Source organism: Eleutherodactylus coqui, chromosome 8 (genome assembly GCF_035609145.1).
Source record: "Eleutherodactylus coqui strain aEleCoq1 chromosome 8, aEleCoq1.hap1, whole genome shotgun sequence".
Taxonomy (NCBI): Eukaryota; Metazoa; Chordata; class Amphibia; order Anura; family Eleutherodactylidae; genus Eleutherodactylus; species Eleutherodactylus coqui.
The window spans coordinates 62,615,851-62,641,876 of record NC_089844.1 but is presented as its reverse complement, the minus strand read 5'-3'; the positions used below and the strand labels follow the sequence as shown (position 1 = coordinate 62,641,876).

Genomic DNA, 26,026 nt, shown 5'->3' with positions numbered 1-26,026 from the left:
AAGTGGGTCTATACACTTCTGCATGGCCATAATAATGCACTTTGTAATGTACATTGTGCATTAATTATGAGCCATACAGAAGTTATAAAAAGTTTTATACTTACCTGCTCCGTTGCTGGCGTCCTCGTCTCCATGGTGCCGACTAATTTTCGCCCTCCGATTACCAGTGGGACCACAGCTGCCAGCGTGTGCCAGAGATGCTTGTATTTCAGCCTTCAAATGTTCATATTTGTCCATTTTCTCTTATTGTCTCTCAATCACCCTGTCATCACCAGGTAAAGCAATGACATTGAGCTACATTCTTTTCTTATTAATTATGGTCAAATCAGGCATGTGTATACAGAAGTCCCACAGTATTTTTACAGCTTCATTTTTAACCATGTTTTTGGGCTTATGGTCCCGCCAGTTCTCCATTGAATTCAGATGGTAGCTTTGTAGAGATTTTAATTAATCATGTTATTATTACAATCAATACCACGCAGACCATTACCATATATCGTCTGACAAGCTTTATTTCCATAAATTACAGTATACAGGACATGTTAAACACAGCAATTGGCAATGTATTCAGATGGAGAACATGACCACAGCTTATACAGGATACACAAGCATCCAGAAAACAGGCTTTTTCTTTGTCTGTGAAGATTTGTTGATGTCCAGGCTTGTGCTATAACGAAATTGGAAATTAAATGAGTGAACATTTGGATTGAATAGTAATGCAATATCATAGAATGCTTTCAAAAATGGAAGTGTTAATAGTTTTTGGTCATTTAACAAAATGCCAAGTGATTGTACAAAAAAAAATGTAAATCAAATCAGGTCATACAGTGGAAGCATAATACAGCCTTGAATGTGACAGCTGAAGGTATAATTAGTTTAAACTCACCTTTGTTCTGGTTAAGATTTGCGCACTAGTACCAATATCCAGTAGGGCGATTAGGTTGATATGAACCATTGTATCTGTTTCCACCAATGTTCCCATTTCTACCATTGTATCCGTTTCCACCATTGTACCCGTTTCCACCATTGTACCAATTTCCACCATTGTACCCGTTTCCACCATTGTTCCAGTTTCCACCATTGTTCCAGTTTACACCATTGTACCCGTTTCCACCATTGTTCCAGTTTACACCATTGCCTCCGCTTCCACCATTGCTCCAGTTTCCACCATTGCTCCAGTTTACACCATTGCTCCAGTTTACACCATTGTTCCCATATGGACGATTGCTCCCGTTGTATCCAACACTTGAATTGTTAACTGGTCTATTCCATCTGGGACCTCCACCTGCTGAATGATTATTATAGTTTGTTACAAGAATCATTACTGTAATTATTACACCATATGTTATACAACATGTGATGCCGAGGTAAAGATGGCCAGTTGACATTAGATTTGATCTAATAATAATAATCTTTATTTGTATAGCGCCAACTTATTCCACAGTGCTTAGAAGCATGGGAGAAATGCAAACAGTACAACAATTACAATTTGAGATACAATCAGTTTTAAACAAGTGGGGTGGGGTGGTACAGGAGGTATAAGAGGCGGAGCGAGGCATGGGGAACTCAGGCAGTAGGAGATTTCATGTGGCAATCAGTTATTAGAAAGCAAATGGGGTCGGGTGGTAAGGAGGTACAGGGGTAGAGGTCGTATGTGATAGGCAGGGTGGAAGGTGTGGGGAGCCATAAGGAGGGGTGGGGGACTAGGTCAGGGGATTTTGTATGCCTCCCATAAGAGGTGTGTTTTTAAGGCGCATCTGAAATTTTGCTCATCGGTAATTGTCTGGATGTCTTGGGGTAGAGCGTTCCAGAGGATGGGTGCTGCTCTGGTGAAGTCCTGTGGGCGAGCATGCGAGGTTCATATTAGAGGGGTGTTTAGTCTGAGTGTGGATCAGAGTGAGCGGGCTGAGTGCATGGACAGGAGGGACGTGATGAATGGTGGCGCGGCACCATGCAGAGCTTTGTGGGTGAGTAGTTTAAATTTAGTTCTGCAGTGGATGGTCAGCCCATGCAGTGACTGGCATAGTGCAGAGGCATCTGAGTAACGGTTGAAAAGAAAATGAACCTAGCTGCTGCATTTAGTATGGACTGGAGTAGAGCAAGTCTGGTGCGGGGAGGGCGATGAATAGCGAGTTGCAGTAGTCGAGTTGGGAGTGGATGATGGCGACTACGAGTGTCTTCCGTGTATCCGTGGTGAGGAACGGCCATATTTTAGCAATATTTCTGAGGTGCATGTGGCACGTTTGGGCCAGGGATTGAATGTGGGGGGTAAAGGAGAGGTCAGAGTCCAGTGTGACCACAAGGCAGCGGGCATGCTGTGTGGGGGTTATAATGGTGCCAGACACTGGAATGGAGATGTTGAGGGGAGGTCGGTTGGAAGGCGGAAAGACGAGAAGGTCAGTTTTAGAGAGGTTAAGTTTGAGAAAAAGGGAGGACATAGTATTAGAGATAGATCTGCATTAAGACTTTTAAAAATCTCTCTTTATAAACACTTTACAACTTGTCACTTTACGATACATAACAAATTGACAAAAATTTCTATATGTGAATAAATGACTCCACCATGTAACCATCACATGAAGGGCTCTAGCTCAATCACAACTGCTCATAAAATACCATAGAAACAGAGCTCGGAGATGCAGGCAGGGAATTTGTCCCTGATGACTTTGGGGAATCAGCAAGCCACTCTGCCACGGCGTCCATGCTTAGATTATGGGCTACGATAGCAAACTGAATATTTAACGAAAGAAGGCCTAGCTGTGACTCTGAAACCCAACAGTGATTGAGAAAGACCCAGTTATGGTGGGAGATAGAATCTGTTATGGAGAAATGGGAATTAGCATTTCATGGGGATGAAGGTCATACATGCAGACTAGTGAATGTAGGAAAAGGTGCAGCAACTCTGAAATAATAGTCTATGTGAACTGAAATGAAGTATGCACTTTCGTTGACCAGATAAGTGTAGGAACTGCTTCAGGTAAGAAGATACCCAGGTTATACCAGCATGGTCCATATCACTACATACAGGGAGATGTATAACTTATACCAGCTGTACATATATAGTTATATGTAGGAGATACCCAGGTTATACTGGCATGGTCTATATCACTATATACAGGGAAATGTATAACGTATACTAGCTATACGAATGTAATACAGGAGATATGAAGGTTATATCAGCATTCTCTATATCACTATATACAGGGAGATATATAACTTATACCAACTGTACATATATAATTATATGCAGGAGATACCCAGGTTATACTGGTATGGTCTATATCACTATATACAGGGAGATCTACAACTTATACCAGCTTAACAAATATAACTATATCCAGAAGATACCCAGGTTATACCAGCATGGTCTATATGGTCCTGCACTAAGAACACACTGTTGGAAAAAGAGTCGGAAGATGTGATGATGTGAGTGAAGATAATAGCCTGGAGTTGTGGCGCAGGGGGTGACTCGCTGGATGAGCTTTGTGCTGGTTGCTGCACCCAGTGACCCCCTTGGAGCCCGTTGACGCATATAGCTATGCTACTGTTTGTAGCCCATGGTAACTGATCACAGCACAGCTTTTTTTTTTCAAGACTAGAATATAAAATGAAAGCCACACTGTGATTGGTTGTTATAGGCAGTTTTTCTTTTAGAAAATTTCATAAATCTAACCCTATGTTTGTTTGTTTTTTAATATGCAGCATTCTCTAGGTTTGGCACTTTTTCAGACACTTTCCCATATGTTTCTCTCTAGAAAAAAACAGCTAAAAAAACACATCATAAATGTCTGTGAAAAATGCCACCAAAAATGTTTGTAGAAAAATCATTTAAAGTCATTCAGTTTTTTTTAACAGCTTGTATAAAAATGCCACAAAAACTATGGGGCATATTTACTTAGACACTTGCGGTATTACTGTAGCTTGACGCCACCGGAAGCTAGGGGTTTGACAGGAGGAACGCCCCTCTCACACCCCTAGCTCCCAATAGGGTGAAGGTAGAAAGGTCCTAGCAGTGCAGTCTGCATACATGTTTCCCAGCGCTGCTGGAGCCTTATCATCGGGGTTACTATAGTAGTTAGCCTTACATTATTACGTGTAAATGCTGGCATGCTAGGGGTGTAACATTGCAGCATTTACTTGTCATAATGTAAGGCTAAGTACTATAGTAAGCCTGAGGCTAAGGTTGGGAAACATGTATGCAGACGCAGCAGTGTGTTCTCAGTGCCAGCCGGCATCCCAGGTAAGCGTGATTGGTGCGTGGCCGCTCACCTGTCTGTTCTGCCCACAGCCTCCGTCTCTGCCTCATTGCTCCGTCTTGGACCTCTGCTGTCACCGCCGTTGTGCCGGCGGCAACACTGCTCCGTGATGGCCTTTGCAGAAAAACCACTGTCACTTCGGTATGGCCTCCCTGCTGCTGAAGTTTGGGGGGTTGCTGCTTGTGGGCCGCCGCAGGTGAAGGAAGTTTGTCCTAGGGCTGCGCGGCAGCAGCTGCTGTATGCCTTTTCTAATAATGTTTAGTGGCCTTGCAAGACCTCACGCTGAACACCCTTTCCAGCCAATCAGCATCAGGGGGCGTCTCCCCCCTGTCAATCTTGACTCCACCAGGAATTCCTGGTGGCGTCAAGATACACTAATACCGACATTTGTTTCCCACATTGGTCTAAGTAACTGGCAGCAGTATGACAAATATATTAAAAGACTCAAGCAGCACTTGGTGACACCTCTGTGACTGAAACCTACACCAGCTCCGAGCTATATTGTATGGCAGTTTCTGGTGTACAATATAGTAAATGTGACAAGCTGCATGCAGTCACACCCTCTAATGCTTGGCCTCACCCACTTTTTGAAAATGTGGTAAGGCTGCTGTAAACCCACAAAAGTCCCAATTTTGTAACGCATCAAAATAGAGAATTTTGTATGCCAGATAACTGGCATACAAAAATTGATAAATATGCCCCACTGTGTGTGAAAGAAGCCGAAGTCAGAGAATCCAGCATAGAAACTCTATAAAAGTCTTGTATTTACTGACAGGGGCGATTCTGTTAATATTGATGTAAAAATTAGGATAAAACTACACCAGAAAGGCAGAAACTGCACCATATTTAGCACTGTGGTTCCTGCAGCATGATAAAATGTTTGTAATTCGTTAGCCCTGGTAGACACGTTTTCTGCCTTACCCCACCTCCCGGCTGTTAGATGTAAATGAAAGTAGCGACCTGATTAGTTTCCGAGTACAACTACTTCCTTTTTCCGTTGCACCAGTTTTATTACATCTTCCTCTCTCTGTTGTATTAAATATTTGTCTTTTAAAAAGGAAGGTATAAACAACACCAATAATTATACATCATGGAAAGTTTAATAACTAACCTAAAAGTGCTCCGGCAAGTGCTCCAGCAACAGTTGAGGCAATATTTGCGCCATTAGTTCCTAAAAAGGCATAAAGAAACAGAGGTGTAAATGAATCTCAGTATATCAATGGATCTGCCTATATTGCCAGAAAAATATAATAATGCATAGTAGCTAGAAAAGTAAAGATCCAGCATCTGTTAAAAATATATGCTTTATTAAAGAGTCATAAGATCCCAGCAAGTAAAAACCCACAGCATATCCTCAGGCTGTGAATCAGCCCATAGCCATAGTATCTTTAAAGGGGTTGTATCAGAGTTGTATAGAGTTATACTTTATTCACAGAATAGGGTATAACTTGCTGATCAGTGGGGGTCTCACTGCTGAGGTCCCGACCGATCCTGAGAAGAGGGGTACCATGTTCCCCATCCTCCTCAGTGTTAGCTTTTGGTACTCCCCGCAGTGAGGAGGAGAATGAATGGAGCAACGGTCATGCAAGTGCACAGCAGTTTAATTCATTTCCAGGTAGTCAAGCAGCAAGCTCTCAGGTATATCTGTCAGCCCCATTAAAATGAGTGGAGCACCAACTGTGCATGCTCGATCAGTGCTCTATTCACTGATTCACTGTGACATCACTGGGAAAAGCACCCACGCAGTAACGAAAAAATATGGAAATAAGAAGCACATAGGTATTATTTAAGGCATTGAAAACAGAGAAATTAATGCTGTTATCCAGGCAGCTGCCCCCCCGGATACACCGGGGTCGGAGCAGAAGCATGGCTATACAGTGGCCAGAGCTTGTAATTGCAAGCGTAGTTCTCACTGAAATCAATGGGAACTGCGCCTTCAATTGCAAGCTCAGCTACCATTGATTTCAGTGAGATCTGAGCTTGCAATTATGGGCACAGGCCACTACACAGGCATCGGAGCTGTGCTTACGCTCCAACTCGGTGTATCCCAGCGGTGACCGCTGCTTGGAAAACCCCTTCAATGTCTAATATTCGGAGTATGTGACTTCAACAAGCATTGAATTGTACATTAATCTATTAAAATGTTCGTAAGAAAAGTGTTCGCTGATTAATAGATAATGTGTTCATTCATAAACACGAGGACAAATGCTCCAAGCAGAATACAAGAAGAGATTAGAAGGTTTTATAACATAATGGAAGATGTGGAAAATAAGTCAAAAGGTCTGGTGGGTGACTTACCATAGTTAGACATGGTGGAGAACCTGGAAAATGAAAGAGGCTTCAATATTTCATTTTGGTAAATATTTGGTAAATATATTGGTAACAAGAATGATATTTCAAATGTCTACAATATATTGTACATGAGAATTGTTAGGATTGTGCTGGCTGGGATCTGTTGTACTATTTGGTTTCTAGCAGCACACCTCTACAGGTGATGGTTGATTGAGCTGGCTGGGTGTGGATTGTTCCAGCCAGCCAATTCTCCAGATCTTCTGCTTATTTATTCCAGCCCTCTATTAGTGGCTGCTGGTCGCCCCCTGTTTGCTCTTTGTGTTCAGTGAACATTGTTATGTCTCTGCTTATCTGTGCATGTTGCCAGACATGAGGTTTGAGCGGACATGTTTAGTGTGCGTTTTGATTTGTTCAGCATCATGTTCTTGCCTGTCTGTGCAGTTTGCCTTTTGTGTAGTGTGAACTGTGTCCTGCTGTGTATACTTTGTCCATCTAGGGCAAGGTAAGTCCCTAGGTTCCAGTGTGGGGCTGTCCTTATCGGGATGAACACTCCACATGCAGGGTTCCTGGGGCTAGTTGTCTTGTTAGTGTAGGTACCCCTGGGACAACGAGGACCCATGAAGTGGGCTCACGGGCTTAAGTATCTTAGCCAAAATACAAACTAATACCTCATACATTCTATAGTTATTCCATCTGACTATGTTTGTAGGTATGAGGTGAGTGTTTTGAGCGCTTGTCAGTCTGTGTTTTTTGTCTGTTCACGAGTATGTAGTCCGTTTCTCTGTCCTGGAGTTCTGTCTAAATTCATGAGTTTGTGTCGGGATTCTATCTATGCCGTCTCAGTTCTACATTTCTTTCTGAGTTCTGTCTATGCAGTCTGAGTTCTGTCTGAATTCTTGAGTTTGTGTCTACATTCTGTCCATGCCGTATGAGTTCTATATCTCTTTGCGGTCTGAGTTCTGTCTAAATTCCTGAGTTTGTGTCCGGATTCTGTCTATGCCATCTCCGTTTTACATCACTTTCTGAGTTCTGTCTATGCAGTCTGAGTTCTGTCTGAATTCTTGAGTTTGTGTCTAGATTCTGTCCATGCCATATGAGTTCTACATCTCTTTACGGTCTGAGTTCTGTGTAAATTCCTGAGTTTGGGCAGATGAAAGACGTAACAAGAATGTTTGTTTTTGCTAGAGCTTTGATATAATTAGTAGCTCATGATTAACAGGGCAGGTACATGGGCATGATAGAAGGCTATACATTCTACACCTGCATGGATGAATCATTGCTCTTAGTACCTGAATGTACATGATAGTAGCTAGCTCAGGGCAGCACCAGAAACACTGAGGGAAAACTGCAGCAAAAAGTTGTTTTCTTTCAAGAAACTGTTCTAGGAATTACAACTAAAACTGTTCCTTGAAGACTCGGACCATAGTACTACAATTAAAACTATGGTCAATGTGACAAAATCACACCAGATAAGATGAAACGCTGCAGTTAGAGAAATATTAATGAAATCAATGGGTTCTATTTTGCGTGCGCAAATGCGTCCGTCTGAAGCCGTCCTAACATAAATGTGCTTTTAGAGTTGAATTGTCCTAGATTTTGTGCTTCACTGCATCAAATAGCTGTATATGGGAACTTTCAAACTAGCATATTTTTACTCTGTATTCGGTCCATGTTTTATGGTCCGTAATGCAGAACTAATGTAAATCTATGTATCTAAATACATGACTATATTTTCCATGTGCTAAAAATGCAGCATTCACTACTTTTATCCATTTTGCCTCCATCTTTGCATTCATTGGTATTATTTTCTACTGGGCAAATTCGGTCCAGTAGAAAATAAGACCCATGGCAACAAATATGGAGGTAAATACAGATGAAACAATGATGAAATACTGATAACATAAGGTTACAATGTCATCTGTAACACTGATCCGTAATATGGATGTATTACAGACGTGTTACAATACGTTTGGGTGAAACTGGCCTAAACCTAATTTCAATTTGTCCTGGCGGCTCATGCTCCTTTATATAGCAAATGGTTCCAAAATAGTCATAAAGTACATTTTGAGAAGCTGAGGAGAATCAGATTGGCATTGAGCACACATATAACAGCAGTAATTCCACCAATGGAATAAAATCAGGACTTTACTAAATAGATTATTTCCTACAACCCCAAATGGAACTGGAAATTTTGAACAATCCTAACAATTCACAAGAAAAGAAAAAGAATTTTAGGTTCAAATAGGCTAAAATAAATTCGTTTAAACAACTGCTTACAATGTTATATATTAAGTACCTACCTACAAGTGAGAACTCAGACGAAGCAGAATGTGTGATTATTGCTCTGTACGAGCTGAGTTGCTTTTATAGCTGTTGAAGGGCTGGGTGGAAACATGCATGATGCATGGCACATAATGCATATAAAATGGTAATCTACATATGCATACCAAAGTATGTTGTTTAATTAACTTATACATATGTGACAAGCATTTGAAGACATTCTGTTTTTCTGAGCCACTTATGAAAATAAGGGCTATGAATAACCTGAAATAAGAGTGACGGACCATGACACACTTTATAAGGCTGCGATCATCAACATTAAACAGAATGTATCATCAGGAAATGACATATTCTTCAAATAAAGTTCTCATGTCAAACATAGTTTCAAATATTTTTACATTTGCTTGTACTATTGATTTATGCAGAGCATTTGGAACGTGCATTGCCTATTTTATGTTCATCTTTAATACCATTTTACAGTGGAAACCTCCATGCTGACCTCCCATGTAGTGGCTGGCGATTGTAACTGTAGGCACGGCTCTCTTTGATTTCAATGAGAGCTGTACCTGCAGTTACAAGCATTGGCCACTGCATGGAGGTCAGCGTGGAGGCTTCCGCTCTGACCTCTGTGTTATTGTGGCGCTGACAGCATTCAACCACTCAGCTGATCAGGCGGGGTCCTGAGTGACAGACCCCGGTTGATTAACTGTTGATGACCTGTCCAAATGCTAGGTTATCAATAGTATTTCACTGGAAAACCCCTTTAAATAAGGGATGCCTGTTGCTAAGTATAGCCACTAGATCAAGGGTGGGCAATTAATTTTCCCAAGGGGCCACATGAGAAATTGGAATGGTTTTAGAGGGCCAGACCAACATACGAAGGCTCCATGCACATTGCCTTAATGGGGCCGTATTCCAGCCGCCCGATTTGCGGCCAGAATACGGCCGCCATTGAAAATGAATGGCGCTGTAATATCTAGCAAATCTTCAGATACCCGTGCCCGCTCTGCCTCCGTCAAGTTCTTGTATTTCTCTCCGTGTTTAGTCTCATAATGGCGATGCAAATTGTAATCTTTAAATACAGCTATCTGCTCTCCACAAACTAAACACACAGCTTTACCTTTGGTTTCAGTAAATAGATATTTAGAAGTCCATTCTTTGTTAAAAACTCGGCATTCTGCATCAATTTTTCTTTTTTTAATGTTAGCCGCCATATTTAAGGGTTAACAGCTAACCTCGGAAAATAGATTTTTTTAATACACAGTAGTATGCTCCTAGGAGAGGGCACAGAGAGCTGCCCCAAGAAGAGAGATTAAAAAGTGAATATTATTAGTATTATTATTCTAATTACAATGCAAAGGGAAAAGTCCTGACACTTACCAATGACGAGCGTGGAACGATTGTCCTGGCACTCCCCAAGGTCCGCAACGAGCATCCTGGCACTCAGAAGTTACAGTGGCATCACTTACTCAGCATCGGGAAGCAGTGAAACTACAAACTCCGAAGCCTTGTCCATTTTGTTAACTTATGTGCTGTTTAATAAAGTTATTCAAGCCTACGTCATTGGTAGAGGTGCTTGAATAAGTAAGGCCTGAATAACTATTAGCACAGCACAGAAGTGAACAAAATGGACAAGGCTTCGGAGTGCATAGTTTCGCTGCTTCCCGTTGCTGACACCGGACTCATTGGTGAGTCACCAGGACACTCTTTGCGGGCCGGTCCGAGCTATTCAGCGGGCCGGATGTGGCCCGCGGGCCGTGCTTTGCCCAGGTCTGCACTAGATCCAGTAACAACCACTCAGGGCAATAGTATAATACTTTATATAACTCAGAGCATGATGACTAATGCAACGTATTAACAAAGTTACTCAACCTTTTAAATAGCTATCTAATAAACATCTAATAAATGTAAAATGGTGCTGTGAGGTCAATATACCCTATATATAACATAGTAACAAAGTATGCTAGGCTGAAAAAAGACAAGTGTCCATCCAGTTCAGCCTGTTTCCATCCCCACCGCCTTGGTGATCCAGAGGAAGTAAAAAAAAAAAAAAACAATGAGGCAGAAGCCAATCTTGGGGGGGGAAATTCCTTCCCGACTCCATAATGGCAGTCAGAATAATCCCTGGATCAGCATTTGAAAAGTTCCTACTTAACTCCAAGTCCGGCAGTTGGAAGATCCCCAGATCAACAAGCCTTCTGGTTATTTATTGTCTATATCCTGTAATGTCATAGTGTTCTAAAAAGATCTAGTCCCCTCTTAAGCTCTTCTATCGATTTTTCCATCACCGCATCCTCAGGCAGAGAGTTACATAATCTCACTGCTCTTACAGTAAAGAACCCCCTTCTGTGCTGGTGATGAAACCTTCTTTCCTTTAAACGTAGTGGATGCCCTCTTGTTACCGTCACAGTCCTGGGTATAAACAGATCATGGGAGAGATCCTTGTATTATCCCCTAATGTATATATACATAGTTATTTAGTCACCCCTTAACCCTCTCTGGGTATTCAAGTCCTTCTTTTCCGTTTATTAATGTAGCTGTCCGTCTCTGAACGCCCTCAAGCACTGCAACATCTTTCCTGAGTACTGGTGTCCCCAGTATTCCATGTGAGGCCTGGGAAGTGCCTCATATAGTGGAAGAATAATGCTCTTGCAGCGACCGAGACCCAAAGTTCACACTGAGGAGATGGTGGGAGTAGAGTTGGCACTTGTCACAGTGGCTCTACCCAACTCCCCCCCCCCCCCAGAGGGGCGCAAGCAACCTCAGCCAAGGCACCGCTAGGCCTCTTCCAGACAACGCTGTGACAGCAGTTACCTTAATAAATGCTGTTAAAACTGGGTGAGTGTGCTCCAATGGTGGTCAAGAAGGAAAGCATGCTGCAACTTACTTGGAGTGGAGGGAGTGACCCCACTATGAGGTGGGGAGATTCTCCTCCCTATGGTCCCCAAGTGTGTGTTGAGGAAAAAACACATCCTCTCTGGATGGATGATTATATGATACTTTCATTCATACACGTTAATGGGGAATCCCAGCATACAAAAAAGCAATGGAGGTAAGTGCGACATGTTTTGGAGCTGAGTGTCGGCTGCTTTTTCAAGCACCCCAGCGTCCAGCAATTCCTGCACAGATTTCTGCTTGAAAAGGAGCCTCAGCTCCAAATCGCGTCCCACTAACCTCCATTGCTTTCTTGTATGCTGGGATTCCCCATTAATGTGTATGGATTAAAGTGTTATGTAATTATTCCCCCACCTCATAGTGGGGTCACTCCCTTCCCTCCAAGTAAGTTCCAGCACACTTTCCTTCTTGACCACCATTGGAGCACACTCACCCAGTTTTAATTGTATTTATACCCCCAAAAAAAGTTTTTGGGGGGGTTTTCTCCCTTTTTTGTATGTGCGGCTCTCGACTTAAGTGGATTATATGGGAGGTTAAGAACAACCCTCAAAGATGTGTCCCTCCTGGAACCGTTTCTTTTTCACTTTGAAGGTGCTGTCCATTTCTTCCTTAATAAATGCTGTGATGGGCTTGAATAAATATGTCACGGGTGACGCCACCGTTCCTTACTCCGCAAGATACCTGACGGGAAAAGTAAGAAAGTCCACACACAGATAGTTGACAACTTCAGTCACTGGGAATGGTCAGAGACTGGAACTTTACTTTAGGAGGTTAGAACTTCACACACCAGTGCAGGAGGAACAGGTTAAAGATGTCAGGGAGGAGAACACAGGATGAAACCGGGGCTACAGTCTAAGTTATCTGTATGACTCTACTCCTGGACACACACACCAGAGGAGGACAAGACACTCCACTGACACTCACTTGCAGACAGGTGTCTGAATACTGCACGGCAGGCTCCTTCTTTCTCTCTCTCCTAGGATAAGGGTCCTCGGGTTAAGTCATCTGGGAACCTCTCTTCTTCTACCATTCTTCACCACATGAGGGTTGAAGGTACTCCAATGTGGCCGTCACTCTCACTCCACACACTACCGTTGAAGAAAATGGAACTTAACAACCACACCTTACACTCCTATTTATACCTTCCATACTCATGTGACAAGACAATTGGTTACAATTTCTAGACATATCCCAGGCATTAACCTCTTACATGCTGCAGCTGTGCAATACACATAACTAAAGACAAGACAATCTGCACAGAGCATCCACATAAAAGACACGTCGTGTATGACAGTTATGGAGGGGCCAAATATATGTACTTTGGGCGACTACAGTCTCATCCCTCGCCCCTATACGTTGCTTATATCATTTTGGCTTTTGAAGGGTACAGATATCTTGATTCCAACTCCTATTCAAATCAACGGAGGTAAAAATCAGAGAGGTGTGTGTGTTCAAATTCCATTAAGGATAACATTGGCATGGGTTTTAAAAAATCACATCCAGATGTTTCCCTTGGACAGATTTGAACCTACAACTCCAGCAACTGAGCCACCACACTTGTTGGTTTTACTTTAGAGGAGAGGAAGAACAACAATAATAAACACAAAGAGAACATACAAACTCCATAAAGATATAAACCTAGAGCCCCGGTGCTACAAGCCAACAGTGCTGGCTACTGAGTCACCAAGCTTCTTCCGTTTTACTCTTCCTGCTTTTTCTTCTCCGAAAAGGAGAAACAGAAGCAGCATAAGGAAGAAAAGGTTTGTGTTATACACCTTCATCAATTTCTTCCCTTTCTCCCTCTCCTTATAATGCTTCTTATCCTTCACTTTCTTATTTTTCTTCCCCCTCTAGTGGAGGATGAGGAATAAGAAATTGGAAGAAGCAGCATGGTGGCACAGTCTCTAGTACTGTTTCCTTGCAGTGTTGGGGTCCTAGATTCAAATCTTTCCTAGGAAACCATCTGCATGGACCTTGTATATTCTTTTTCTGTTTCTCTGTCTTCTCCACTTCCTCCAGAGAAGGAAGACCGAACATTGTGGATCGGTCGCTGGCACTCCTGCCTTGACATCCTGGCATTCTAGGTTCAAATCTGTCCAAGGGCAACAGCTGGATGTTGTTTTTACATTCTCTTTCTGTTTACTCTTGTTGAGCAACCAACTGTAGTGGCCCAGTTGTTAGCACTGCTGCTTATTTGTCCAAGGGCAAGATTTGGATGGGGTTTTTCAAAGTCCATGTAGATGTTATCCTTGATGAAATTTGAATTTGAATTAGCCCAACCGATCATGACGAGAAGCACTAATCATATGGGGGTGCTAATTATGACCTATTCTGGCTGTCTGTTTTCCCTCACAACATCAATTGGTTAACTCATATATCCAAAGGAAATGTTCTTGTTGAATACTTTTCATACGTTACACACTCAAAGGCTAGGAGGAATGGAATGTGTATAAATACTGTCTTGCATATGCATGCATTTTCCTTCCAAAGGACTAGTTCATGTAAATTTACATAACTGCACCCGACATTCTTCGGAAACAGTTTATTAAAAGGAACCTATGAATTACTATAACCACTAAAATAAGTGCTTATTGTAAAGTTATGGTGCTTCTAGTTTAGATGTCAGGGAGTCCGGGGAGCTGTGTTTCGTGTCCGCCTAGTACCTCATTCCTGCGGTTTCCCTTTGCAAAGTCAAGAGCTTGACTCTTCAGAAGGCTGTGGACAGACACTCCCATTCATCTCTATGGGAGATGCGCACACAACTTCCTGAAAAAAGTCAAACTGCTGTGTGTGCATTGACTTTGCAGGGGGCCATTGTGGGAACTGTGGACTGGGTGAGTATGAAACACAGTATAACACAGCCTGACGCTTCCTTCTGTTCTTATTAGACAGTGGGGATCAGAGTGGTCATTATTACAGTATGAGAGCACGGATGGAAGCCTTATTACAGTGTGGAAGCACAAAGGACCGCATTATTACAGTGTGGGGGATCAAAGGGGAGCATGATTACAGTGTGGGACACAGAGTGATACCATGTTGCAATGTGGAGGCACGACGGACCCTATTAGAATGTGCAGAGAGTTTTGGTATGTGGGGCCATGAGGGAGGGCATTATTGGTTATGAGGGGCATGGAGTGGGCACTGGGCACAGATGGGGCACCATTATTTTTGGTACACAGAATTATTATATTATTCATGGGCACAAAATGGACATTATGACCTTGTGGTGAAGCACAAAGAATTATTACTGTGAGTGTTATAAAGGAGCACACTATTACTGTGGGGTACAACGATGGATTATTTCTTGTAGTGGACACTACTGGAGCACTATTGGTATGGGGTGACACTGAGAGGAGGGTGTAGTGTCAGAATGGGGAGAGCGTATGGAAGCAAGTTGTGGCTGTGCAGTGTATGGAGCTGTCTGAAAGCAGCTAAAAGTGGGACAACCCTTTAGAGGGGTTGTTCCATTACTTAAACTTGCTTCACAACATTTCTATACTTCCTAGTTACTGTTGACACGGACATTTAACTGCTGCAGCTGTTCACTGGCTATAGAAGGTCATTGCTTTGGCAGTCATAGGTCCTGCTCAGCAGCCAGGAAATACAGAGTGGTTATGAAGCAATTTTAAGTAGTAGTAAGACCCCCTTTAAGGACTGCTCAACTTTAGCTAGCAACAACAGCAATGCAGTGGTACAATTATAACAGTACTCCATAGGAACGGCCTTAATGTCACACAGGTCAATGTTATCTTCACAAAGACCAACTTGTCTAACTTGTCTCAGAGTAATGTCAAACTCAACTGCAGTACACAATGTAACACTGGAACTTCACATATACACAGGAGGAAGGATCCTCTAAATGTGTTTCTTAAAGCACCCTATGCAAATGTATGTATGTATGTATATATTCATATATCCACCTTCATAGAAAATAGCTAGCAGTCAAATGGTTAACTGGTTCATTCTTATGCTGGTATCTGAAATACACTCCTACACAAATTCCCAAGACTTAACAAGGTCCTGAGATGTGTTTCCCAAAGACCTGCGATGCCCACTGCTCATAAAAGGGAGGGGGGGTGCTCCTTATCTCATCACTTGGATTCCTTGGTCCAGATTGGAATATTAATAAAGTCTATGCTACTTGGGTATATAGAAATTACGTGTTCACATAGCAGCATACACCTAGGGCGTAAACATGTGTTAATCATCAGCGTCGTTACATACTAGGCCAATCATGAGTTGTTATGATGTTGGGAGAGGTATGCTTGTAATAGGTGCGCCATATTTAGTATAACTGTATTGTACTTACTTTCAATAAACCAGAAGGAATACATATATTCCTGCATGAAGCTTCTCATTATCACCAATCTGGAGCAAACCAGTGAAATCTTCTGGAGTATGATTTATTCCCATAACACTCCATGTGAAGGTCTAACTACAACTCTATATTGCAGAATGCTGGTAGCCCTGCTTAGTTCTTCAGATGATTATTATACACAAATCTATCGGGAACCATCCAGGAGCCTAGGATGTCATTGTGTATCAGTGTAAGATGCATGTAGGGTCAAGACGTGTGGCCTTTTGTAACTGATAAATGTTACTTTTGTTGATATTGAGTTGTTTCAAGGACCGGTCAAGGTCTTTAGGCACCCAATATACCGATTACTAGTGGGACCATAGCTGCCAGCTTGTGCCAGAGAAGCTTGTATTTCAACCTTCAAACGTTCATATTTGGCCATTTTCTCTTATCGTCTCTCATTGACCCTGCCATCACAAGGTAAAGCAATGACATTGAGCTACACCCTTTTCTTATCAATTATGGTCAAATAAGGCATATTACGGGCCAAGACTTTGTCTGTTTGTATACAGAAGTCCCACAGTATTTTTACAGCTTCATTTTTAACCACATTTTCAGGCTTATGGTCCCACCAGTTCTTCATTGTGCTCAGATGGTAGTTTTGTAGTGATTTTAATTAACCATGTTAATTATTATAATCATTACCACGCAGACCATTATAATGTGTCATCTGACAAGCTTTATTTCCATAAATTACAGTATACAGGACATTTCAAACACAGCAAATGACAATGTATTCAGATGGAGAACATGACCACAGCTTATACAGAAAACAGGCTTTTTCTTTGTCTGTGAAGTTTGTTGACTGTCCAGGCTTGTGCTATAACGAAATTGGAAATTAAAATGAGTAAACATTTAGATTGAATAGTAATGCAATATCACAGAAATGACTACAGTATAACCAATTTATTTTTCAGGAATATTGTAAAAAAAAACATCCACAGTCCTTTGCAAAAGGTGTGGAAAAAATGCTTTCAAAAATAGAAGTGTTAATAGTTTTTTGGTCAAATCAGGCCATATAGTGGAAGCATATTATAGCCTTGGATGACAGTATAATTATTTTAAACTCACCTTTGTTCTGGTTCAGTTCTGTGCACTAGTACCAGTAGTTTCCATTTCCATAAGGGCGATATGCACCATTGTTCCAGTTTCCACCATTGTTCCAGTTTCCACCATTGTTCCAGTTTCCACCATTGTTCCAGTTTCTACCATTGTTCCAGTATGGACGATTGTTCCAGGTTCCATTATAGTTCCAGTTTGGACGAATGTTCCCATTTGGACGAATGATCCCGTTGTATCCAACACGTGGATTATAAATGGGACCGCCACCTGTTGAATAATTATTATAGTTTGATACAAGAATCATTACTGTAATTATTACACTATCTGTTATACAGCATGAGATGCCGAGGTAATGATGGCCAGTTGACAGTAGACTTCATTAAGACTTTAAAATCTCTCTGCTACTCTTTATCAACGCGTTACAAATTGTCACTTTACAATACATAGTAAGCTCACAAAAATTGCTGTATGTGAATAAATGACTCCACCATGTGACCTGCACAAGAAGGGCTCTAGCTCAATTACCGCTACTCATAAAACACCATAGAAGCAGAGCTAGGAGGAGCTGGTGGGGAATTTGTCCCTACTGACTTCGGAGAATCAACAAACCCCTCTACCATGGCTGGCGTGCTTAGAAACTAAGGCAGCAAACTAAATCCTTAGCGAAAGAAAGCCTAGCTGTGACTCTGAAACCCAACAGTGATTGAGAAGGACTCCATTATGGTGGGAGATAAAATCTGTTATGGAGAAATAGGAAATAGCATTTCATGGAGATGAAGGTCATACATGCAGACTAGCGAATGTAGGAAAAGGGGCAGCAACCCTGGAATAATAGTCTATGTGAACTAAAATGAAGTATGCACTTTAGATGACTAGATGAGTGTAAGAACTTCTTCAGGGAGGGAGATAATCAGGTAATATCACTACATACAAGAAGATGTATAACTTATACCAGCTGCACATATGTAATACAGGATATACGCAGGTTATACCAGCATGTTCTATATCACTATGCAGGGAGATACCAGCTGAACATATAGAATTATATGCAGGAGATACCCAGGTTATACCAGCATGGTCTATATGGTCCTGCACTGAGAACACATTGCTGGAGGAAGAGTCGGAAGATGTGATGAAGTGAATGCAGATAATAGCCCGGAGTTGCAGTGCAGGGGGTGACTCGCTGGATGGGCTTTCTCCTGGGTGCTGCGCCCAGAGGTCCCCATGGCTCGGTTGACTACTATAGCTATGCCACTTTTCGTAGCCCATGGTAACTAATCACAGCACAGCTTTCATTTTTCAAGAGTAGAATATAAAATGAAAGCCACACTGTGATTGGTTGCTATAGGCAGTTTTTCTTTTAGAAAGATTCATAAATCTAACCCTATGTTTTTGTTTTTTTTATATGCAGCATTCTTTAGGTTTTGCACTTTTTCAGGCACTTTCTTGTCTGTTTCTCTCTAGGGAAATAACACCTAAAAAACACATCATAAATGTCCGACAAAAATGCCACCAAAAATGTTTGCAGAAAAAGCTTGAAATTCATTCAGTTTTTTAACAGCCTGTATAGAAATGCCACAGAAACTATGGGGTATATTTACTTAGACAGTTGTTTCCCACATTGGTCCAAGTACTCTGGTAGCAGGACGACAAATATATTAAAAGACTCAAGCAGCTCCTCGTGACACCTCTGTGACTGAAACCTACACCAGCTCCGAGCTATATGGTATGCCAGTTTCTGGTGTACATTATAGTAAATGTGACAAGCTATAGTCACGCCCTCTAATGCTTGGCCTCACCCACTTTTTGAAAATGTAATGGGGCTGGTGTAAACCCACAAAAAGTCACAATTTTGGAATGTACCAAAATTGTGAATTCTGTATGCCAGATAACTTGCATACAAGAATTGTTAAATATGTCCCAGCTAGAGATGAGCGAGCCTACTCTGTAAGGAAGTTACTCGAGCAAGCATCGCTCTTCTCGAGTAACTGCTTAGTGATCCGAGCAGGCTCGGGTGGGCTGCGGGGGTGAGCGGGGGGAAGAGAGAGAGATCTCTCTCACTCTTTCCCCTGCTACGCTCCGCTTCCCCCCGCAGCCCACCCAAGCCTGCTCGGATCACTAAGCAGTTACTCGAGAAGAGCGATGCTCGCTCGAGTAACTGCCTTACCAAGTAGGCTCGCTCATCTCTAGTCCCACTGTGTGTGACAGAAGCCGAAGTCAGAGAATCCAGCATAGAAACTTTATGAAAGTCTTGCACTTACTGACAGGGGCAATACTATTAATCCCAATGTAAAAATTAGGATAAAACTACACCAGAAAGGAAGAAACTGCACCATGCTGCTTGCAATTTGTTAGCCACGGTAGACACGTTTGCTACGTTACCAAATGAAAGTAGCGACCTGATTGGTACATGTACAACTACTTCGTTTTTCCGTTGCACCAGTTTTATTACATCTTCCTCTCTGCATTGTATGAAATACTTGTCTTTTAAAAATGGAATGTCATGATAAGTTTAGTAACTAACCTAAAAGAGCTCCTGTGACAAGTCCTGCGACAAAATTTCCATTTCCTAAAAAAAAATAAAGAAACGGAGGTGTAAATTATCAATACAGTATATCAATGTATCTGCCTGTAGAAGAAACCATATCCAGAAAAATATAATAATGCATAGTAGTTAGAATAGTAAAGATGCGTTAAAAATATATGCTTTATTAAAGAGGGCTTGTTTTTTGCGGGACAAGTTGCATTTTTTAAAGGTACTATGTAATGTACCATATAATGTACTAAAAAACTTTTTAAAAATTCTAAAAGGAGTAAAGTGAAAAAAAAAAGAAATTCCTCCATCTTTCGGTGCGTCTTGTTTCTATGGTGCACAAACTGCAACAAAAATGACATGATAGCTTCATACTATGGGTCAGTGAGATTACAGCGATACCAAACTTATATATATTTTTTTTTTTCTGTACTACTTTTTTTTCAAAGATATTTAATTTTTAAATTATTTTCTGCCGCCTTTAAATAATTAGAGATGAGCGAACGTGCTCGTTTAGGACAATTACTCAATCGAGCATCGCTTTTTTTGAGTAACTGCCTACTCGGGCGAAAAGATTCAGGGGGCGCCGGGGTGGAGCCAGGGGGTAGCAGGGGGGAACAGGGGAGAGCTCTCTCTCTCTCTCGCTTTACCCCCCACTCCCCACGGCAACCCCTCGCTCACCCCTAGCGCCCCTCAAATTTTTTCGCCCAATTAGGCAGTTACTCAAAAAAAGCGATGCTCGATCGAGTAATTGCTCCAAACAAGCACGTTCGCTCATCTCTAAAAATAATGCATTACTTTGATAGATTATACTTTTATGGATATCGCAATACCAAATGTGCATTTTTCTTTCATTATTTAGATTCTTTTATAATAAAGATGGCAAAGGTTTTTTTTTCTACTTTTATTCCTTTTTTTTAATAATTAGTAAAACTTTATTATTCTTATTTTTATACTTTTTTTCTTAGTCCCCAGAGGAGAGAACAACTTGCGATGCTTTGACTGCTCCTGCAGTATGATGTAATGCCATAGAATTACATCTTACTGCGATTGGGCAAGCATTCTATCAAGCCACCCCACCAGCATGGCTTGATAGGCATTCTGCCATGACAGCCCTGGAGCCTTTCAGAAGGCCCCTGGCTGCCATGACACCCACACGGCTCCCTGTGATCTCCTCGCAGGGGGCCATACGGGACCGCTGAAAATTGGCTGGGGGATTTAACTCCTTGAGTGGCACGCCAGGAAATTTTCCGTGAGGAGCTCCACTGCCCATAGCGATATAGCCCGGAAGGTTTCCGGGCTATGTATCACTATGGGAACTGCAGAGCACAGTGCCACAAGCTGTGCTAGTGTGCTCTGCCTGCACAGACCCACACAGAGCAGTTCAGGATTTTGAAATAAGAAGCAGGGAGCTACTGCCGATCTGTCGGCAATCTCCCGCTTTTAATTTCAAACTCCTGAACTAGTTTATTTACAGGTTGCCATAGAGACCATTGGTTTGTCAGAAGCAAGCCGATGGTCTCTGTGGCAGGGAGATCTGGTGCTTGGCTGTCAGAGGACAACCCGACAGCTGGCGGGTGTCAGCTGTAGGAAACAGCCAGCGCCTACGTTGTATGGAGGAAGATCCCTGCATGATCTCCCGTCATACATACCCTGACACTGCAGGATGTAGCTATACGCCCTGCAGTGCTAAGGCTTTAAAGGGGGTTGTATCAGAATTACAAGTTAGATCTTATTCACAGAATAGGGTAAAACTTGCTGATCGGTGGGGGTCTAACCGCTGATTTCCCGACCAATCCTGAGCAGGTTGGTCCCGTGTCCCCCATCCTCCTCACTGTTGGCTTTTAGTACTCCCTGCAGTGAGGAGGAGAATAAATGGATTAACGGTCATGCAAGCGCACTGCAGTTCAATTTAAGTTTCATTGGGCCTGCGGAGGTAGTCAAGCAGCAAGCTCTCGGGTATTTCCACAGACCCATTGAAATGAATGGAGCACCAACTGTGCATCCTGACCAGCGCTCCATTCACTGATTTACTGTGATGTCATTGGGAGAAGCACTAACACAATGATGAGAACACGGAGACATGGGACTGCCATTCTCAGTACAGTTGTACATCTCAGTAGTGAGACCACCACCAATCAGCAAGTTATACTTTATATAAATATTGAAATAAGAAGCAATTAAAGGGGTTATTTAGGCAACAGCTGCTGGGATAAACCGGGGTTGGAGTAGAAGCACAACTACGATCCCTGTGTAGTGCTCACCGATCGTAATTGCAAGCACAGCTCTCATTGCAATCAATGGAAACTGTGACTGCAATTACAAACTCAGTTCTCATTGATTTCAATAAGAGTTGCCCTTACAATTATGAGTGTGGGGCACTACACAGGGGTCGGAGCTGTGCTTCTGCTCCAACCCCGCTTTATCCCGGTGACCGCTGCTTGGAAAACCCCTTAAATGTCTAATATTCAGAGTATGTGGCTTCAACAGCATTGAGTTCTACATTTATCTCTTAAAATGTAAGAAAAGTGTTCGCTGATTAATAGATAATGTGTTCATTCATAAACAGAAGGACAAATGCTCCAAGCAAATACAGAAGAGATTAGAAGGTTTTATAACATAATGGAAGATATGGAAAATAAGTCCAAAGGTCTGGTGGGTGACTTACCATAGTTAGACATGGTGGAGAACCTGGAAAAGGAAAGAGGCTTCAGTAGTTTGTTTTAGTATACTTAAGTAACAAGAATAAGTCATTTTTCAGCTACCGTATCTACAGTTTATTATCAATGTGGCAAAATCCCACCAGATACGATGAAACGCTGCAGTTAGAGAAATATTAATGTTCTATATAATCACTATGGAAAGTCAGAATGTAACGCTGGAACACGCCCAAATACAAGCAGCGCTCCCTACAAATAGCGAGGGCGTACAATGACATATAAATCCACACAGAGGACAAAAATTAAATTACACAGACTAAATTATACTGGTGACAGACAGAAACGGGAGTCATTTCCAAAGGAGAGAATCAGAAGCGAAGTGTAGATGTTGATAAGTTTTACGAGTTTATTGTACATTTATGAATATTTGAACCTGATGTATTTAAAGGGGTTGTCCCGCGGCAGCAAGTGGGTCTATACACTTCTGTATGGCCATATTAATGCACTTTGTAATGTACATTGTGCATTAATTATGAGCCATACAGAAGTTATCAAAAGTTTTATACTTACCTGCTCCGTTGCTGGCGTCCTCGTTCCCATGGTGCCGACTAATTTTCGGCCTCCGATGGCCAAATTAGCCGCGCTTGCGCAGTCCGGGTCTTCTGGTTTCTTCAATGGAGCCTCTCGTGCAGGATGCCGGCTCCGTGTAGCTCCGCCCCGTCACGTGCCGATTCCAGCCAATCAGGAGGCTGGAATCGGCAATGGACCGCACAGAAGAGCTGCGGTCCACGGAGGAAGAAGATCCCGGCGGCCATCTTCACCGGTAAGTATAGAAGTCACCGGAGCGCGGGGATTAAGGTAAGCGCTGTGCTGTTTTTTTTTTAAGTCCCTGCATCGGGGTTGTCTCGCGCCGAACGGGGGGGGGGGTTGAAAAAAAAAAAAACCCGTTTCGGCGCGGGACAACCCCTTTAAGTGCTTTCAGAAGTTGGAATCAAAATGCTCTGCGATAGGCGGCTGAAGCTGCCACTGCGGAAGTCTGCACCAAAATCCACGTGTAAATGCAGGTTTTCATGCAGAATTGCTGGCAAAATTAAGACATTTTCAATTCCATATTAAATGTCACATGGAGGCATGCAGATTTTGGGATGGAACTTTCCACATGTTGAAGTGTGTGTTGGAGCCTGTGTGAAAGCCCCCTTGTCCAACCTCATTATATGGGTGAGGGCAGCTTTAGTTGAGCATATACGCAAATACTCTCACCTCATTGCAATGCATTTGCACAGTGAACCAGGTGATTTGTGCACGGATCGGTGCATAGTACTGTAGTTCTTTGTGCATGCAGTGGGAGTTCACATTTGTGCGTGACACCCCCCACTCTGATTTAAAAGGCTAATGAAATACAGATGTGTTCTCCTTTTCACAGAATTGTGCAGCGTATTGTGAATGCTCTCGTGTTTTGTGCGTGCACTTGTGCACCTCCCATAGACTTCTATGGTGCCCTTGGTGCGCAAATATTCAGGAAAATAGAGCAGGTCCTATTTTGCACGCAAAAAAGGAAATTAGAGCGAAATCAATGGGCTGTATTTCGCATGCGATAATGCGTCAGTCTGAAGCTGTCTTGACATAAATCTGCTTTTAGAATTAAACTGTCTTATATGCAATAAATATAAAGTAATTTTATACTTAACTGCAGCAAATAGCAGTATATGGGAACTTTCAGACAAGCATATTTATACTCTGTATTTGGTCCATGTTTTATGGTCCGTAATACAGAACTAATTTAAATCTATGTATCTAAATACATGACTATTATTTTCATGTGCTAAAAATGCAGTATTCACTACTTTTATCCATTTCACCTCCATATTTGCATTTATTGGTATTATTTTCTATTGGGCAAACTTGGTTCAGTATTTACCCAGTAGAAAATAAGACTAATTGCAACACACATGGGGGTAAATACAGATCAAGCAATGATGAAATACTGATAACATACGGTTAGAATGTATTGTACGGATCTGTATTACAGACGTGTTACAATACGTTTGGGCGAAACTGGTCTAAACTTAATTTCAATTTCTCCGGGCCGCTCATGCTCCTTTATACATTGAATGGTTCCAAAATAATCATAAAGTACATTTTGATATGCAATTCTGTGACAGAGAAGCTGGGGAGAATCAGATTGGCATTGAGCGCACATATAACAGCGGTAATTCCACCAATAGAATAAAATCAGGACTTTACTAAATAGATCATTTCCTACAATTTTCTAAAACCCCAAATGGAAGTGGAATTTTTGAGCAATCCTAACAATTCACAACAAAAATGAATGTATATATTAAGTACCTACCTAGAAGTGAAAACTGAGACGAGGCAGAATGTGTGATTATTGCTCTGTGCGAGCTGCGTTGCTTTTATAGCCGTTGAAGGGCTGGGTGGAAGCAAGCATGATGCATGGCACAAAATGCGTATAAATGGTAATCTACACATACCAAATTATACTTCATTAACTTATACATATGTGACAAGCATGTGAAGACATTCTGTTTTTCTGAGGCACCTATAAAAATAAGGGCTATGAATAACCTGAAATAAGTGTGACGGACCATGATACACTTTATAAGGCTGCGATCATCAACATTAAAGGGAATGTATCATCAGGAAATGACATATTCTTTAAATAAAGTTCTCATGTCAAACATTTTTTTTCAAGTATTTTTATATTTGCTTGTACTATTGATTTATGCAAGGCATTTGGATTGTACCTTGTCTATTCAACGCTTACTTTATGTTCATCTTTGAAAACCATTGAACAGTTTTCATTTAAAATTAATTTGCATAAAGCAATTATTACTTTTATAAGTACTTTGGTCTTCATGGGAGGTTGGCGTGGAGACTTCGGCTCCAAATACACAGAGGTCGGAGTGGAAGCCTCTGCGCCGACCTTCCATATAGTGGCCGGCACTTGTAACTGCAGGCACGGCTCTTATTGATATCAGTGAGACCCGTGCCTGCAGTAACAAGCACCAGCCACTAGTCACAGATCGGCGTGGAGGCTTCCGGTCTGACCTCTATGTTATTGTGGTGCTGACAGCATTCGCCCGCTTAGCTGATTGGTCGGGGTCTCAAGCGGCAGACCCCGGCCGATCAACTATTGATGACTTATTCTAATGATAGGTCATCAATAGTATTTAGTTGGAAACTCCCTTTAAATAAGGGATGCCTGTTGCTAAGTATATGCACTAGCTCCAGTAACAACCACTCAGGGCTGTAGTATAATATGTTATATAACTCAGTATCAGAGCATGATGACTAATGCAGCGTATATACAAAGTTACTCAACCTGTTATATAGCTAACATCTATTAAATGTAAAATGGTGCTCTGAGGTCAATATACCCTTTACATAACATAGTAACAAAGTATGCTAGGCTGAAAGAAGACAAGTGTCCATCCAGTTCAGCCTGTTTCTCCCCCCCCCCCCCCCCCCCCCCCCCCCCCCACACACACACACACCTCCACCCCTCTTATTGATCCAGAGGAAGGCAAAAAAAAACAATGAGCCAGAAGCCAATTTTCCCCATTTTGGGGGGAACAATTCCTTCCCAACTCCATAATGGCAGTGAGAATAATCCCTGGACAAACATTTGAAAAGTTCCTACCTGACTCCAAATCTGGAGATCCCTAGATCA

The 26,026-nt window shown here is 42.0% G+C and overlaps 2 protein-coding genes across 2 annotated transcripts; both read right to left on the bottom strand.

The window, feature by feature from the left end:
- Positions 1 to 498: 498 nt before the first annotated feature.
- Positions 499 to 8,873, bottom strand: LOC136577492 (nacrein-like protein C1). Its single transcript, XM_066577381.1, has 5 exons — positions 8,853 to 8,873; positions 6,555 to 6,577; positions 5,368 to 5,427; positions 887 to 1,288; positions 499 to 667 (listed from the first exon to the last, which is right to left on the bottom strand). The coding sequence occupies exons 2-4, from the start codon at positions 6,565 to 6,567 to the stop codon at positions 912 to 914; spliced, it is 450 nt and encodes a 149-aa protein (XP_066433478.1). The 5' UTR covers positions 6,568 to 6,577; positions 8,853 to 8,873; the 3' UTR covers positions 499 to 667; positions 887 to 911.
- Positions 8,874 to 17,157: 8,284 nt separating this feature from the next.
- Positions 17,158 to 26,026, bottom strand: LOC136577490 (GATA zinc finger domain-containing protein 24-like). Its single transcript, XM_066577380.1, has 4 exons — positions 25,997 to 26,026; positions 22,344 to 22,366; positions 19,667 to 19,711; positions 17,158 to 17,409 (listed from the first exon to the last, which is right to left on the bottom strand). Exons 2-4 carry the CDS (start codon positions 22,354 to 22,356, stop codon positions 17,177 to 17,179), a joined length of 291 nt encoding a protein of 96 aa, XP_066433477.1. The 5' UTR covers positions 22,357 to 22,366; positions 25,997 to 26,026; the 3' UTR covers positions 17,158 to 17,176.

What these genes read in the sequence shown, in the direction of transcription:
- LOC136577490 (XM_066577380.1), bottom strand. An exon ending in TGTCACAGGAGCTCTTTTAG is followed by an intron (nt 17,410 to 19,666) that starts GTTAGTTACTAA and finishes ATTATTCAACAG; the next exon opens with GTGGCGGTCCCATTTATAAT.
- LOC136577492 (XM_066577381.1), bottom strand. An exon ending in ACTTGCCGGAGCACTTTTAG is followed by an intron (nt 1,289 to 5,367) that starts GTTAGTTATTAA and finishes ATAATCATTCAG; the next exon opens with CAGGTGGAGGTCCCAGATGG.